This window comes from Dromiciops gliroides, chromosome 1 (assembly GCF_019393635.1).
Source record: "Dromiciops gliroides isolate mDroGli1 chromosome 1, mDroGli1.pri, whole genome shotgun sequence".
In the NCBI taxonomy this organism is placed as follows: Eukaryota; Metazoa; Chordata; class Mammalia; order Microbiotheria; family Microbiotheriidae; genus Dromiciops; species Dromiciops gliroides.
This window is the reverse complement of record NC_057861.1, coordinates 62,877,651-62,892,343: the sequence shown is the minus strand read 5'-3', so window position 1 is coordinate 62,892,343 and position 14,693 is coordinate 62,877,651. Positions and strand designations below refer to the sequence as shown.

Here is a 14,693-nt window from a genome sequence, read left to right as displayed (position 1 = left end):
ATTAGCTCTTTGGCACTTCCAGCCATTGTTTTTAGTTCTGCTTCTTGTGTCAGATAGAAGAAACCTAATCCTTCTTCCATATGATAGCCCTTCAAATGCTTGAAGACATGTTCCCTTGCAATTTTTTTCTTGTCTACATGTAACAAGCCCAGTTTCTTCAATCCATACCAAGATAACATTATTTCAAGGCCTTTCACCATTCTAGTCATTTCTCTTGGGCTGATCTCTGGCTTATCGGTGTCTTTTTTTAAATGAGATAGCCACAACTGAACCCAACAATACTTCAGATGTCTGACCAGGACAGACTGGTGGAACTGTCATGTTTCTATTCCTGCACACTATTTCTCTCAATGAAACCAAAGAGTGAATTAGCTTTCTTGTCAGCCACATCACACTGTTGATTCAGAGTGAAGTTTTTTTAGTCTTTTTCAGACGAACTGCTTTCTAATCATACCTCCTCTGGTTTAGACTTGTGAAGTTGATTTTTAGAAGAGAAGTTTAAGACTAAATGATCCCTATTAAGTTTTCTCCCAGTGATCTTTTTGAACTTTTTATTGTTAATCCAGTGTGTTATCTATCCCTCCTAGTTTTGTGATAGCTCCAGATCTGATAAACATGTCACCTACATCTTTCTCCACATAATTATTGTAAAAAATGTTAAATACCCCAGTGCCAAACCTAAAACCCTCTATTGGAGATCAATGTTACATGGATCCATTAATGACTATCATTCAGTTGGTTCCAAATCTACTTCCTATCTACAGCATCTTGTTGACCTACCAGTCTAACAACTGCATCAGAAAGGAAATAAAGTTGGTCTGGTATAACCTGCTCTTGATAGAACCAGGACGGTTTTTTGAGATAACTGCATCTTTTTCTGGACGTTTGCTAACTAGTAGTCTAATAAGGTTTATAGCTTTTCCAGAAATCAGAGTCAAATTCACTGGCCTATATAGACCTCATTCCCTTTCCTTTTTTTAAAAAATATTGCTCAAGGGCAGCTAGGTGGCACAGTGGATAAAGCACCGGCCCTGGATTCAGGAGTACCTGAGTTCAAATGCGGCCTCAGACACTTGACACTTATTAGCTGTGTGACCCTGGGCAAGTCACTTAACCCCCATTGCCCTGCAAATAAATAAATGGATGAATGAATGAATGAATAACGCTAATGCTTGCCCATCTCCAATCCAATCTGTGATCTTTCAAAAACTGCTGGTAGTATCTTATCAATCATATCTGCCAGTTCTTATAGTTCAATCTGTTTCTGGTGACTTTAACTCATGATGGGCAGCTAGCCATATGCTTTCTGCCTCCTTATATAAATTGGCTATCAGTTTGCTTTTAGCCAGTTTTTTTTTTCCTTTCCTAATCCAAAGATCATTCTTCTTGGCAAAGAATGTTGAAGCAAATTAAAAGTTGAGTAGCTCTTTCTTGTTTATATCTATCATTTATTATCCTGTCTACCCTGAGCATAGGGCCTATCCTTTCTTTGATCCTTCTCCTTTCCTTAACAGCCTTCACTCATTCTAAGTTCTAGCACTTCTGACATTATTCTCATAGGATATAGCCATACTTGAGTATTTATTACTTCTTCTCTTATCCTTGTTTCTATCATATATATTGTTATCTGAGTTAATTGATGAGTTCTTTATATATCTTTATTTGTTCATTTTAGACACCTCCTTGTTGAAATTATTTTTCTGTCTTAAATTTCTCATTCTTGAGAGTTTCTGATCCTTCCTCTGATGATTTTCCCTATAGAATTTTAGTCCGGGAGATCTGCTAAACCCTTTGAAATCTGCTTTCCCCAACTCTGGCATGCATGTCAGATTATTTTTTGTTTTGTTTTTTGTGAGGCAATTGGGGTTAAGTGACTTGCCCAAGGTCACACAGCTAGTAAGTGTCAAATGTCTGAGGTTGCATTTGAACTCAGGTCCTCCTGAATCCAAGGCTGGTGCTTTATCCACTGGACCATGTAGCTGCCCCATGCATGTCAAGATTATTACCAGCTTTTCTCTCTTCTAGCAAAAATTCTTAGATAAGTGGTCACTTCCTTCCCAATACTCCCATAATTTCTATTCCAGCAACCAGTTCAAGATCTGGCTCAGGGATTTAATTCCCTTCTTGGTCCTTTCACCTTTTGAAGAATGAAATCATCATTAAAAATTTGTCATTGGGGCAGCTAGGTGGCGCAGTGGATGGAGCACCGGCCCTGGATTCAGGAGTACCTGAGTTCGGATCTGACCTCAGACACTTAACACTTACTGGCTGTGTGACCCTGGGCAAGTCACTTGACCCCAGTTGCCTCACTAAAAAACAAAAACAAAAACAAAAATTTGTCATTAACTCATGATGAAAAATACTATCCACCTCCAGAGAGAGAACTGAAGAACTCTTAAGTACAGATTGGAACATTTTTTCCACTTTTTTTGTCAACATGGCTAATATGGACATATGTTTTGCATGATTTCACATGTATAATGGCTATATTGCTTGCTTTTTCAATAGCGGGGGATCTGGAGGGAGAGAATTTGAAACTAAAAATTTCTAAATGAATGTTAAGAAAAAAAAAAACTTTGCCATTAACTACCCGTGCAATCTTGAACAAGTTGTTTTTGTTTTCTAGGACTTACTTTTATCTTTTCTCCTCTGTAAAATCAAGAAGTTTGAACTGAGTTCCCATCTAGCCCTGAAAGATCTTCTGATCACATTTCCTATATAAACTCCTCAGAAGAAAGAAAAAAGACATCGAGGGCAATATGTAGCAAGCATATAGCTGGTAGAGGTGACTTTGAGACATAAAATAGGATTTGGGGAAATATTAGAACATGATGTCATCCTTAAACGTTGGTTACTGTGTCCTGAGATCTTCCCACTTCAATTCTCCCCCCAAATAAAGCTGTAGGAAAGGATATTTCATTTATATAGTCAGGCTAATTATAAACACTAAAATGTAGGTTTCCCCTGAGCCACAGAAATCATCACTGTCATCAGCCCTAAGGTAAAAACCTAATCAGAATGTAATCGAGTGCTTCTGGTCTCTGGAAGTTATAAAAACTAGATCAGTTTCCAAGGAACATAACTGTACTGTTGTATTAGAGAGGGATTCATTGGGGCAGCTACATGGCACAGTGATTAGAATGCCAGGCCTGAAGTCAGGAAGACTCATCTTTCTGAATTCAAATCCGGCCTCAGACACTAAGAACTGTCTGACCCTAGGCAAGTCATTTAACTCTGTTTGCCTCAAAATCCTCATTTGTAAAAATGAGCAGAAAAGGAATAGCAAACCACTTCAGTATCTGTGCCAAGAAAACCCCAAATAGGGGCCACAAGTAGTTAGGCACGACTGAAACAACTGAATGACAAAAGAAAGGGATATGGCAAGGATGGGCTCCAATGAGCTAGCCAGTTGAAAAGAACTTAGATCAGAGCTCCACTGTTACCACTCATTTTACAAATAAGAAAAATGAGGTCCAAAGAGTTTAAGTGACCTACCCTAGGTCATACAGGCAGTAAATAACAAAGCAGAGATTTAAACCTAGATCCTTAGAATCAAGAGCTTATTCTACTCTGCCATAATGTAAAGAATGTTTTCAACAAGCTTATTTTTTTATTTCTCTCCATCCTGCCTACCCACCTCCATTTTCCTTTTTAATGTGAACCATTCCCGGCTTATTTCCATTTCTAGGACACCGTCTCTGTGCACCGCCCCAGCTTCTATGCTGAGAGATTTTTCAAGTTCATGAGCAACACAGTCTTTCGGAAGAACTCCTGTGAGTATGTCTCAGCATGTGGGCAAAGATGTCTGGCCTGGATCCTTGCCAGGGCCTGGGAGTTTGGGTAGAAAGAAAAAAGGAATTTAAAAGCAGGGATTCTGTGTCAGAAGGAAAGGAAAGCCTTTTTTCCCCATGAGAATATGTACCCAGGAAAGGGGATGAAAGAGTAAGAGGCATGAAGTGTGAGGCTTAATAAGAATCCTTTTAGATAACAGAATGCAGCTTTAAAAGCAGGTTGTGTAATGGAAAATGATGACCCTATTCCTTGCTAAAACTAGTTCCTCCTAGAATTTATCCCGTTTACCATCCATTTTATCTCATCTTTGATCTTCTTATCCACTGGTTCCTTCTCTGTTGTTCTCAAACATCCTCCCTCAAGTCTCTTCCATCTTTAACTATCCCTTGGTACTGCCATTATGTCAAGCTACCATCCTATAGCTATTGTCCCTTCACAGCCAAGTTCCTTAAGAAATTCACCTACACTCATTACCTACCTCTACCACCTCACTTCCCAATCCCTTGCAATTTCCTAATTCTTTGCATTCCATCATCCAGCCTCACCCCTCAGCTCCGCTCTCTTTTAAGACTAACAGTGATCTCTCAGTTGCAAAATCCAATGGCCTTTTGATCCCCATCCTTCTCTCACTTTTCTTGGATACTCTTTCTTATTTTGGCCTCTTGGGTGTTAACTTATCCTGCTTTTCTTCCTACCTTCCTGACCATCCCTTCTAAGCCTGATTTGTTGGTTTATCATCTGTCCTGCTTCCTAACCATAGACAATCCCCAAAAGCTTTGTCCTGAAGGCATTCTTCTCTATATACTTGCTCTATATACTAGTTCAGTGATCATCTCTATGCAGATGACTCCCAAATCTATTAACCCCACCCTCCCCACCCTAATCTTTTTTACATCATGAAATCTCTAGCTGCCTACTGAACATTTCTACCTGGATATCCCATAGGCATCTCAAAGTCTATGCATCTAAAACTAAATTCTTTATCTTCCCTCCCCACCAAACCTGCCCTTACTCCAAGCCTCCAGTTTCTAATGAGAACCATCTACCTAGGAACCTAGGTTTTCAAACTCAGCCTCATTATCCACCCTTTTCTCTCCCATACCACCCTTCCATATTTAATCAGTTGCCAAGTCTTATTCATTATTCCTCCACAACATTTCTTTCATCCGTTTTGTTTCTTTCATCTATTTGTCTCTCTTTCCTCAATTGTAAAATGTGGATATTAACAGCACCCAGGTGGTAGGGTTGTTATAAGAATCAAATGAGATGATATTTGTAAAAACCCTGGTTCAGATCTTCATTACCTCTTGACTGGACTACTCCAGAAGCTTCTTAATTAAACTCCTGATTCCAGTCTTTTCCTTCTCTTATCAGTTTTCCATATAGCTGCCCAGATAATCTTCCTAAAGTACCGGTCTAATCATATCAGTTTCCTGTTTAAGAGTCTTATTGCCTCCCTATTCCCTTTAGGATAAAATGCAAACTTCTCCACTTTAGTACTTAAATCTCTCTCCTGTCTATCTCCAGTCTATCTTTCCAAATGATTTCACATTACTCCCCTTCATGCATATGTTCCCACCTACTTGGCTGTTTGTTCCCTGTACTCCCAAATTCTATCTCCCACCTTTACATAGGCTGTCCCCTGTACCTAGAGTGTTCTCTCTCTCTCTTCATGGTTGCCTCTTAGAATCCTTAGCTTCTTTGAACTTAGCTTCAATTCAAGTGATACCGCCTATAATAAGCTTTTCCTGATACTCCCTCATTGTTAGTATTCTTTTCCTCCACAAAAAAGTATTAGTTGATATTAGTTAATAATATCTTCCTTTAGTTAGTATTAGCCACACACACACAAAATTGTTAATATTCTCTTCCTCTTCATGCCTTTTTCTGGGTATATATGATATCTCTTCCCCCACTCTGCACCCCCCTCCCCAGTAGAATGTAAGCTTCTTGAGGGTAGGAACTTTTTGCTTTTTGTCTTTATAACCTCTGGACTAGTATATAGGCTTCAAGACCTCACCTATGTGAATTTCACATAATGGGTGCTTTAAAAATACTTACTGAGTAAATATCAGAAGAGCTTTGTATTAGGAATCAAAATCTGGGCAAAAGTTCCATTTCTGCCACTAACTTACTATATGACCTGGAACAAGTCACTTTCTAATTCTGAGCCTTCGTTTTAACATCTGTAAAATGAGGGAGAGACTAAGGTCCTTTCCATTTCTTAAGATTCTAGAGAGAAAAATTTCTCTTTCAATCAGCATTTACACCTACTGTGTACCAGGAACAATGTTAATCCGTGGTGACACAAAGACAAAAATAAAAAGCAATCCCTGCCCTCAAGGGGTTGACATTCTACTGAATGTTACAGTATTTACACTGATGGGTATATATTGCACAGAGGCAAATTTCAGCCCAACATAAGTAATATTCCTAACAATTACAGCTCTACACAAGAGTAAAGCAGGCTGTCTTATAAAGTAATGAGTGCCCTGTCAATAGAGACCTTCAGGCAGAAGCTAAGCGACCACTTATTAAGTATATTATAAAGGAAAATCATATTTCAGCCCTGAGTTGAATTAGATGACCTCTAAGTTCCCTTCCAACTCTGAGATTATGTACATACGTACAAAAACACACAAAGAAAAGAATGATAGCTAACAATACAAGTCTCTAGATGCTAATCTCCAAGTTAGGCTGATAAGGATTGCAAGAGTTTAGAGGAAAAAGAAACAGGAGCAGATTAAGAATATGGGGGGCTATGAGACACACATACATAGTCACAGGAGGGGATCCCTACAATAAATTAAAATATTAACATATAAAATAGCAAATAACAAGATTTTTCATATATATCTATATATATGTGTGTGTATGTGTGTAAGTATGTCTCACAATTGAATTGGTTTTTAAATGTGTAAAGCTTTTTTGTTCTGTTAAAAGAAATCTATAATTGTAAAAATGGAGCTTGAGTCACTCCAAGTTGGAGGCTCTGGTAAAGCCTCCCCTTTTGCTACCATATTAATTGCCTCTGGAGCATTAATTTGAGTAAGTTGGTCGTAGGAGGCTTCATGGAGAAGATGGAGATGAGGTGGACATTGGTGAAATGGGAAGAATTAGATGATAATAACACATTTACATATGAATTGATATTTATGAAGTTACCCCCCCTTTTTACAGCCTTGTGAAGCAGGTAGTGAAAGTATTATTAATCCCATTGTGCAGACTAGGAAACTGAGGCTCAGAGAGGTAAAATTACTTTGTTGAGGCCACTCAGCCAGAATTTGGATTTAGGCCTGTCTTTTAATTCCAAGACCAGCACCTTGCTGCTTTCCTCAGATAAGGGAATATGAAAGAAAAGGATCTTGGGTGAGGTGAATGGTATGAAACTAGAAAATATAATAGAGGGTGTTAAGGAAACCAACATGACTATAGCACAGTTTACATTGAGGGAGAAGAGTAAGAGATGAGATGGGAAAAATGATTTGGTTTTGGTTTTGGTTTTTTGGGGGCTTGGGGGGGGGTTTTTGGTTTTTTTGCAGGGCAATGGGGGTTAAATGACTTGCCCAAGGTCACACAGCTAGTAAGTGTCAAGTGTCTGAGGCTGGATTTGAACTCAGGTACTCCTGAATCCAGGGCCGGTGCTTTATCCACTGCGCCACCTAGCTGCCCCCTGTTTTTGTTTTTTAAAAGACAGTGCTTTATTAGGTTTAATATCCTGACTTTTCTTCCTGCCCTGCCCCTTCTTTCTCCAACCAAGCTCTGAAATCATCACCATCAAAGAAAGGTAGAACCACTTTGCTGGCAATCAAGCCTTCTGGACCAACAGCTGCCTTCTCTGCCAGCCAGATTCCTAGTGAGAGGGAAGAAATGCAGTATGACCTACGAGGAGCCCGGAGTTACCCCTTGCTGGAGGACGAAGGTATGATCTTCCTTCCCTGGCGTCCAATAACAAGCAAATCACAGGACTCCTCTCTTCCAGAACTCTCCCCTGGACCAGTCCAACTGGATCAAGTGAAAGTAGGAGAGATTCAGCAAAGTGCAGAACCTTCCCCAGATCTGGCCACAGAATCACAGAATCTGACAGCTGGTAGGGACCTCAGCAGCCTAGTCCAATCCATATATGAAAAGAATCCCCACTAGGACATACCTGACAAGTGGTCATCTGACCTCTGCTTGAAAAGCCCCAAGGAGGGAGAACTTACCACCTCTGAAAGCAGCCCAGTCTACTTTGGGACAGCTCTATAAGTCCCTAGAGAAGAATTGGTTCCCCTGTTACTTACTCTGCATTTATTAAGCCCTGGCCATGTGCAAAGGCACTATATTAAGTGTTGAGAACACAAAGGTGAAATAAAGCAGCCCTTGACAGTGCTCAAATCGCTCCCAAGATAGTTAAGGGAAGGGGGCATGTACACAAATAAGTATATAGTAAAAAGGAGCAAAGGGTTAAGATCCAGAAGTCTGTGGACATGTAACACAAACAACTTGCATTTCTGTAAAAAGGATCACTATATTCTTTTCTCACAGCATCCCTTCAAGATAGGAATTTTTTTTAAAACACTTTTTTAAAGTAGTATATTCTCTCCATTTTGCAGTGGTAGGAACTAAGGCTTGACAGGGGTTTAAGAGACTTGCCCAAGGTCACACAGCTTAGCAAGTGAGGGACAGGTGTCTCTTAACTCCAAGTCTAGTCTTTGTCCTACTGTACCATGCTGAAGAGAGAGAGCCCTTTCATTTGGAGGGATCCCAGGAAGGGTTCATGAAGGAGGTATCACATGAGTTGGGTTTTAAAAGAAGGAAGGAATTTCAACAAGTAGAGATCAGGAGGATAAAGCATTCCAAGCATGGAGTAGGAGAGAGCAGAATGAGAACAGAAGACAACACATAGGCCAGTTTTTCTAGAACATAGTGGACATAAAGAAAGAGTGTTGTTAGAAAGCTGGAAAGAGTTCACAGCCCAATTGTGGAGAGCTTTGAGTGCCAGGATCAGAAGCATATTTTCTACAGTATGCTTTATTCTACATACAGCGTAGGGAGCCACAAAAGGTTTTAGAATAGAGGAATGAAATAATAATAGTAGTATATTGGGAAGGTTAGTCAAGCAGTCATGTGAACCATGAATTAGAGAGGAGAGATGAGAAACAAGGAGACCAGTCAGGAAGTTATTCCATTATTACAGGTAAGAGGTGATCAGGAGTAGGAACAGAGAAAGGGGGTGGTGAAGGGAATGGTGGCTCAATAAATATAGAGGAAGTAAAATTGACCAGATTTTGACCAGTCATCAGATGTGGTAGGTGAGGAAGAGAGAGAAGTCAGGAGTGACTCTAAGATGTCAAGCCTATGTTATTGAAAGAATGATAATGTCATTCAAAATACCAGAGAAGCTGGGGGAGAAAGAAAGTTTGGAAGGGAAGATTGAGTTCAGTTTAGGGCCTGTTGAGTTGAAAGTGTCCAACAGACAGACTAAAATGTCAGATTCCCTCTCAAGGAGGAGACTGAAGACTAGAAGCACAGATCTGGGAGTCATTCACATTAAAGTTATAATTGCAGCAAGGATGAGATGACCTGTAGAGAGGAGAGAAAGAAAAAGGCCAGAGGTACAGACTTGAGGAACACCCACAATTCCTGGGCAAGAGGAAAAGAAACAACATAGCATAGTGGAGAGAGCACTTGGAATTGAGGGCAGAAGATCTAGGTTCAAAACCTAGATTTGGTACTTACTACTTGCATGACTTTGAGCACAATACTTACCTCTTTGGGCATTAGATTTCTTATCTACTGAGGTGGTTGGACTACAGTATAGAATTAGATGATCTCTCAGGTGCCTTCCAACACAAAATCTTAGGAGCCAGCCAAAGACATGGAAGCTGAGTCAGGCTCCAAAAGAGGCAGCTTCAGATTCTGTAGTGAGGTCAGCAGGTAAGGACTGAGAAGAGACTATGTATTTGGTGATAAGTTCATTAAACACCATGGAAAAATAGATTCAGTGCTAGTATTGAGTCAGGTGCCAGATTATAAAAGCATAAGAAATAATTTGGTTACTGGTAAGGAAATGTAGACAAATCTTTCTAGAAGCTTAGCAGTGAGTAAAGAAGAAAAGACCATAGCTTGATGGAGTCGAGATTTTTTTAATGGTTTTTGGTGTAACAGCAACTACTTTATTACAAATAGTGACAAATACAAACTATGTAGGCAAGTAATTGTAGACCTCAATCAGGTAGCTATAGTACTTGGCTTTGTCCCAATTAGACATCCGAGTTATCTTCCTGAAATTAAGACTTCTTCATGATTCCATCTATTGTCTTGAATCCAGCTTTCCTTTAGTTCATGGAAATGTTGCCTTGGCTTTTTGAAAAGTCTGTAGTTAAATGTGGGGTTTTGTATTGCTTTTATTCTGGATATCTCTGACAATGGTTTTGGTTTTCTTTTTCTTTTTCTTTTTTTTTCCAGTGGGAGGGTAGAGTGTGAGGAAAAGAAAATAGATATTGTTAATTGAAAAAAATTTTAATTTAAAAAGTCTATAATAAAAAACATCTATAATAATCCAAGGGAAATATTTTTTAGTATACAAGAGACCTAGGCAGGTTTTCAGATTGACCAAAAGGAGCCAGCAGAGGAGAAAAGACTGTGGATGCATAGGGAAGCCGATAATTATAATAGAGGAAGGTTCTGTTGGAGGCACTGGATCAATGGCACAAAGGAAGGGAGGCAAAGGGACCCACCTCACCCACTCAGACTGGAAGGAATGAAGGGATATCTGGAGACATCTCAGGGTAGCTAACCTAGGATGGCCTCAATGTTGTTGGGAAAGCAGATGGAAAGTAGGACAAGAGAATGAATTGAAGAAAGGGGTTTGGAGTACAGCCTTTGTGGACAATGTGATATAGAGTCAATGAGAGATAATTTTTAAGTTGCCATGCAGCAGTGGGAGCCCAGTTAATATTAGTATAAATTTTCAGTGATCCTAGTCACCAAAATAGAAAACCTGAAGGAGGAACAAATTTTGGGAGAAATATTCCATTCATTTCAACAAATATTTATTAAGCACTTACTCAATGCAAGTTGCACTGTGTTGGGTTTTTTTAAGCAATGTCATGAAGGCTATGAAGTGCCATCTTTTGCACAAAGCCTTTCTTGATCTCACCAACTACTAGAGCCTCTCCCCCCACCCCCAACCCCTCAAATTACCTGATATTTATTTTGCATATGCTTATATATGTGCATGTTGCCTCCTCCAATAGAATATTAGCTTCTTGAGGGCAGGAACTATTTCATTTTTTGCTTATGTATCCACAGTGCCAGGCACATAGTCATTGCTCAGAGAATGCTTATTTGTTTGAAAGGAGAAGAAAAAGTAACTATATGAAAGAGAAGATTGAGGGAAGACTTTTTTTAAGAGTTATAGAAATATACACATTTTGACAAACAGGAGGTGGTTGAGAGAGAGACACTATAGATGCATGAGAGTGGAGTTTAAGATAGCTCTCACAAGGTACTGGAAGATACAAAAAATGGAATTGAACTTAGCAGTGAATAGGGCACCTTTTCCTGACAGAGCAGGAAAAGAGAAAAGAATGGGAGCAGAGGAGTCATTGGATGGTTCTTTATAGTTCAGTTTTCTTATCTGGAAAATTGGTTTCATAATACCAGTGGCCTCCATCTCACAGAGTTGTGCGAGTCAGTGAGAAAATGTACATAGAACACTTTTTAGCCATAAAGCATTCTAGAAATGTCAGCTGTTAGCTCCAGTGTTCAGAAGACAGTAGGGGCTGCCTTCTTTGTCAGCATTTACCTGGGGAAGAGTTGAGGCTTAGAGGAAAGTCTTGTTGATAAAATTGCCATGGGGAATGAGATAGGAAGTCAATGAGGATAAATAATTACTAAGCTACCATGAGAGCACCATTGAGATTAGGTGCCATGAATTGATAGTAAGTTCAATTTTTGTGACATGGTCCAGTTATGCTTGGTTGACCAAGAGCAGTAGAGAAATAAAATGGTAGAGGCTTACCTTCAGGGAAAGGAGCTTCTAGACTGACAGATAGAGAATCCTTCAAGTGGCAAATCAACGGAGTCAGGATTGTATAAGGCAGTGTCATCTAAGTGGCAAATGGGTAATACAAAAAAGTAGTCCAGGAATTGAGGGGAGAGATCAGGGAATGTCTTGTGGAAGAGACTGGAACTGATCTGGACCTTGAAAGATAGATAACATACTGATAGCCACAGCGAAGGGATGGATGAATTACATAGGGAAAATAATGTGAACAAAATCAGGAAATCATAGAGCTAGCCAGAGTATGAGGATGTAATGTGATCATAGAAATAACTCAGAGTATAAGAATGTAATGTGAATGGCATAGGGAGAATAAAGTGACCAAAATCAGGATATCACAGATATAGCGACAGCATGTGAGTAGAGTGATTTGGCCAAAGTGGAGAGCCCATGGAGAAAAGCAGCGGGAGATGAGACTAATAGAGTCCACACTGAAAAGCTATGAATGGCAGGCTGAGAGGATTGATCTTTTTTCTCCTGTGGGCACTCAAGGGATGTTGGGGGTATGCTGGGGGTCGGGGTAGAGAATTGTTGAAACATTTTGGAAATGCATTCTTGATATCTTTAATGGTACCTAGGAGAGAAGATAAATAGAATCACGTGAGCCTGCTTTGTTGGGTAGTAATTCCCTTTTCTTCTTCTGACTGGCTGTGGTCCCTGCAGGCAGACCTGACCTACTGCCCTGTACTCCCCCATCATTTGAAGAAGCAACTACAGCCTCTATAGCTACAACCTTGTCTTCTACATCCCTCTCCATCCCTGAGCGATCTCCTTCTGAGACCTCTGAACATCCCCGATACAGGTAAGAGCAGCTTACTTAACTAGCCCAGAAGATGGTTAGCTCCTGCCAAGAACAGAGCACAGAAAACACATCCTACTCCACCATATAGTCAAACCCAAAGCACACAAGTCATTTAATGAGCCCTTTTCTGGGGGCAAACAAGTAATTATTCACTGGCAGCTAGGGTGGGAAACTGGGAAACTTGTGGACCAGATGAATGGATTTATGACTCTGTCTTCACAGGCGCCGCACACACTCCTCTGGACATGATACCCGGTAAGATCCCTGGTCACCCTTATCACAAATTCCTTAGATGTGGGGCTTCAATGTGGACTTCTCCATAAGGCTTGGGGATGATGATTCTAGGCAGTCTTGGTCAATTTGTCTGCCCCAGGTTTACCTGACACCCACCTGTCATGTGACCTTTCTCTAGGGTGGGAAAATTCATTCTGGGGCCTCAGAATCACAGAATTTCAAAGCTAGCAGGAACCACAGGGGCCGTCTAGTCCCACTTATACCTAACAGGAATACCCTCTAAAGCAATTCTAGCAAGTGTCCTCCGGCCCTTGCTTGAAGATCTCCAATGATAAGAAAGTCACTGCCTCAGTGGAGGTAGTCCATTACACTTCTGGATAGCTCTAGTTGTTTAAAAAAAAAGAGTGTTTCCTCTCATCAAGCTTAAATTTTCTTCTTTACAACTTGTACTCATTTCTTCTAGTTCTGCCCACTGGGACTAAATAGAATAAGGCTAATCCCTCTCATGATTGCCCATGAAATACTTGAGGACAGCTCTTATTTCCCTCTAAGTCCGCTTTCCTTCAACTAATCATCCCTAGTTCCTTCAAATAATCCTTATGCAGCATGTATTTGAGGGTATTAGCCATCCTTAATGCCCATCGCTGGACACTTTCCAGGTTATCAAGTGCCCTTCCTAAAATATGGCATCCAGAGCTGAAAACAGTACTCCTTCTGTAGTCTGACAGGAGTGCAGTAGGATTGTCATCTCATCATTCCTGAGCATCTGGCTTCTTGTAACACAGCGCAAAATCACATTAGCTTTCTTGGCTGCCATATTATGCCACTGACTCATAGTAAACTTGTTAGCCCAAGACTCCCTGTTATTTTTCAGATGAACTGCTATCTAATCATCCTTCTCTCATCTTGCACTTGGGGAGCTGATATTTTGAACCCAAGTGTAAGGCTTTTACATTTATTTATACTATGAAAGTTTACCTTACAGACCTTGATTCAGACCAGTGTTTTGGATTTTCAGGGTCTCTTCAAATCCTGACCTTGTCATCTAATGTGTTAGTTATCCCTACCAGCTTGTTATTCCTCTGCAAATTTGATAAGTATGCCATCTATATCTTCATCCAAGTTATTGATTAAAATGTTCATCAGTACAAGGCCAAGCACAGATCCCTGGGGTATGCCAGTAGAGACCTTCCAAGTTGACATCAAACCATTCAATAAGTTCCAAATCCTTCTATCCATCATCTAGCTCACATCTCTTTATTTTCTACAAGAATAGTACAAGAGACTTGTACCAAATTCTTTGCTAAAATCTAGGCAAACCAAACCAGTCTCAGTAACACTGTCAAAAAACAAAATTCAGGGGGCAGCTAGGTGGCACAGTGGATAGAGCACCGGCCCTGGATTCAGGAGGACCTGAGTTCAAATGCAGACTCAGACACTTGACACTTACTAGCTGTGTGACCCTGGGTAAGTCACTTAACCCTCATTGCCACAGAAAAAACAAAACTCAGTTGGTCAGGCATGACCTGTCCTTGATGAAGCTCCTTTTGATCCCTGCTTCATTTTCTACATGTTCAGGATCCATTCCTTTTTTTGCGGGGGGGGGGGGGGGGGGGGCAATGAGGGTTAAGTGACTTGCCCAGGGTCACACAGCTAGTAAGTGTCAAGTGTCTGAGGCCGGATTTGAACTCAGGTCCTCCTGACTCCAGGGCCGGTGCTTTATCCACTGTACCACCTAGCTGTCCTAGATCCATTCCTTTAATAATACATTCTAGAATTTTCCCAAGAATCAAAGTCTAGCTCATCAACCTATAA

General features: G+C 40.3%; 1 protein-coding gene and 1 long non-coding RNA gene across 5 annotated transcripts in view; one reads left to right on the top strand and one right to left on the bottom strand.

The window, feature by feature from the left end:
* The window catches only part of PIP5K1C (phosphatidylinositol-4-phosphate 5-kinase type 1 gamma), a 142,999-nt gene that overhangs the window by 117,271 nt on the left and 11,035 nt on the right, over nucleotides 1-14,693 (top strand). For all 4 annotated transcript variants that reach the window (XM_043979762.1, XM_043979763.1, XM_043979766.1 and 1 more), the window contains exons 11-14: nucleotides 3,689-3,773; nucleotides 7,553-7,714; nucleotides 12,506-12,644; nucleotides 12,867-12,899. In XM_043979762.1, coding sequence (XP_043835697.1) covers nucleotides 3,689-3,773; nucleotides 7,553-7,714; nucleotides 12,506-12,644; nucleotides 12,867-12,899 — 419 coding nt within the window. The remainder of the gene's footprint in view (nucleotides 1-3,688; nucleotides 3,774-7,552; nucleotides 7,715-12,505; nucleotides 12,645-12,866; nucleotides 12,900-14,693) is intronic.
* LOC122737286 lies at nucleotides 9,901-11,979 on the bottom strand. The gene is made up of 2 exons (XR_006354243.1): nucleotides 11,801-11,979; nucleotides 9,901-10,228 (listed from the first exon to the last, which is right to left on the bottom strand). It is a non-coding gene; the product is annotated as an uncharacterized LOC122737286 (long non-coding RNA).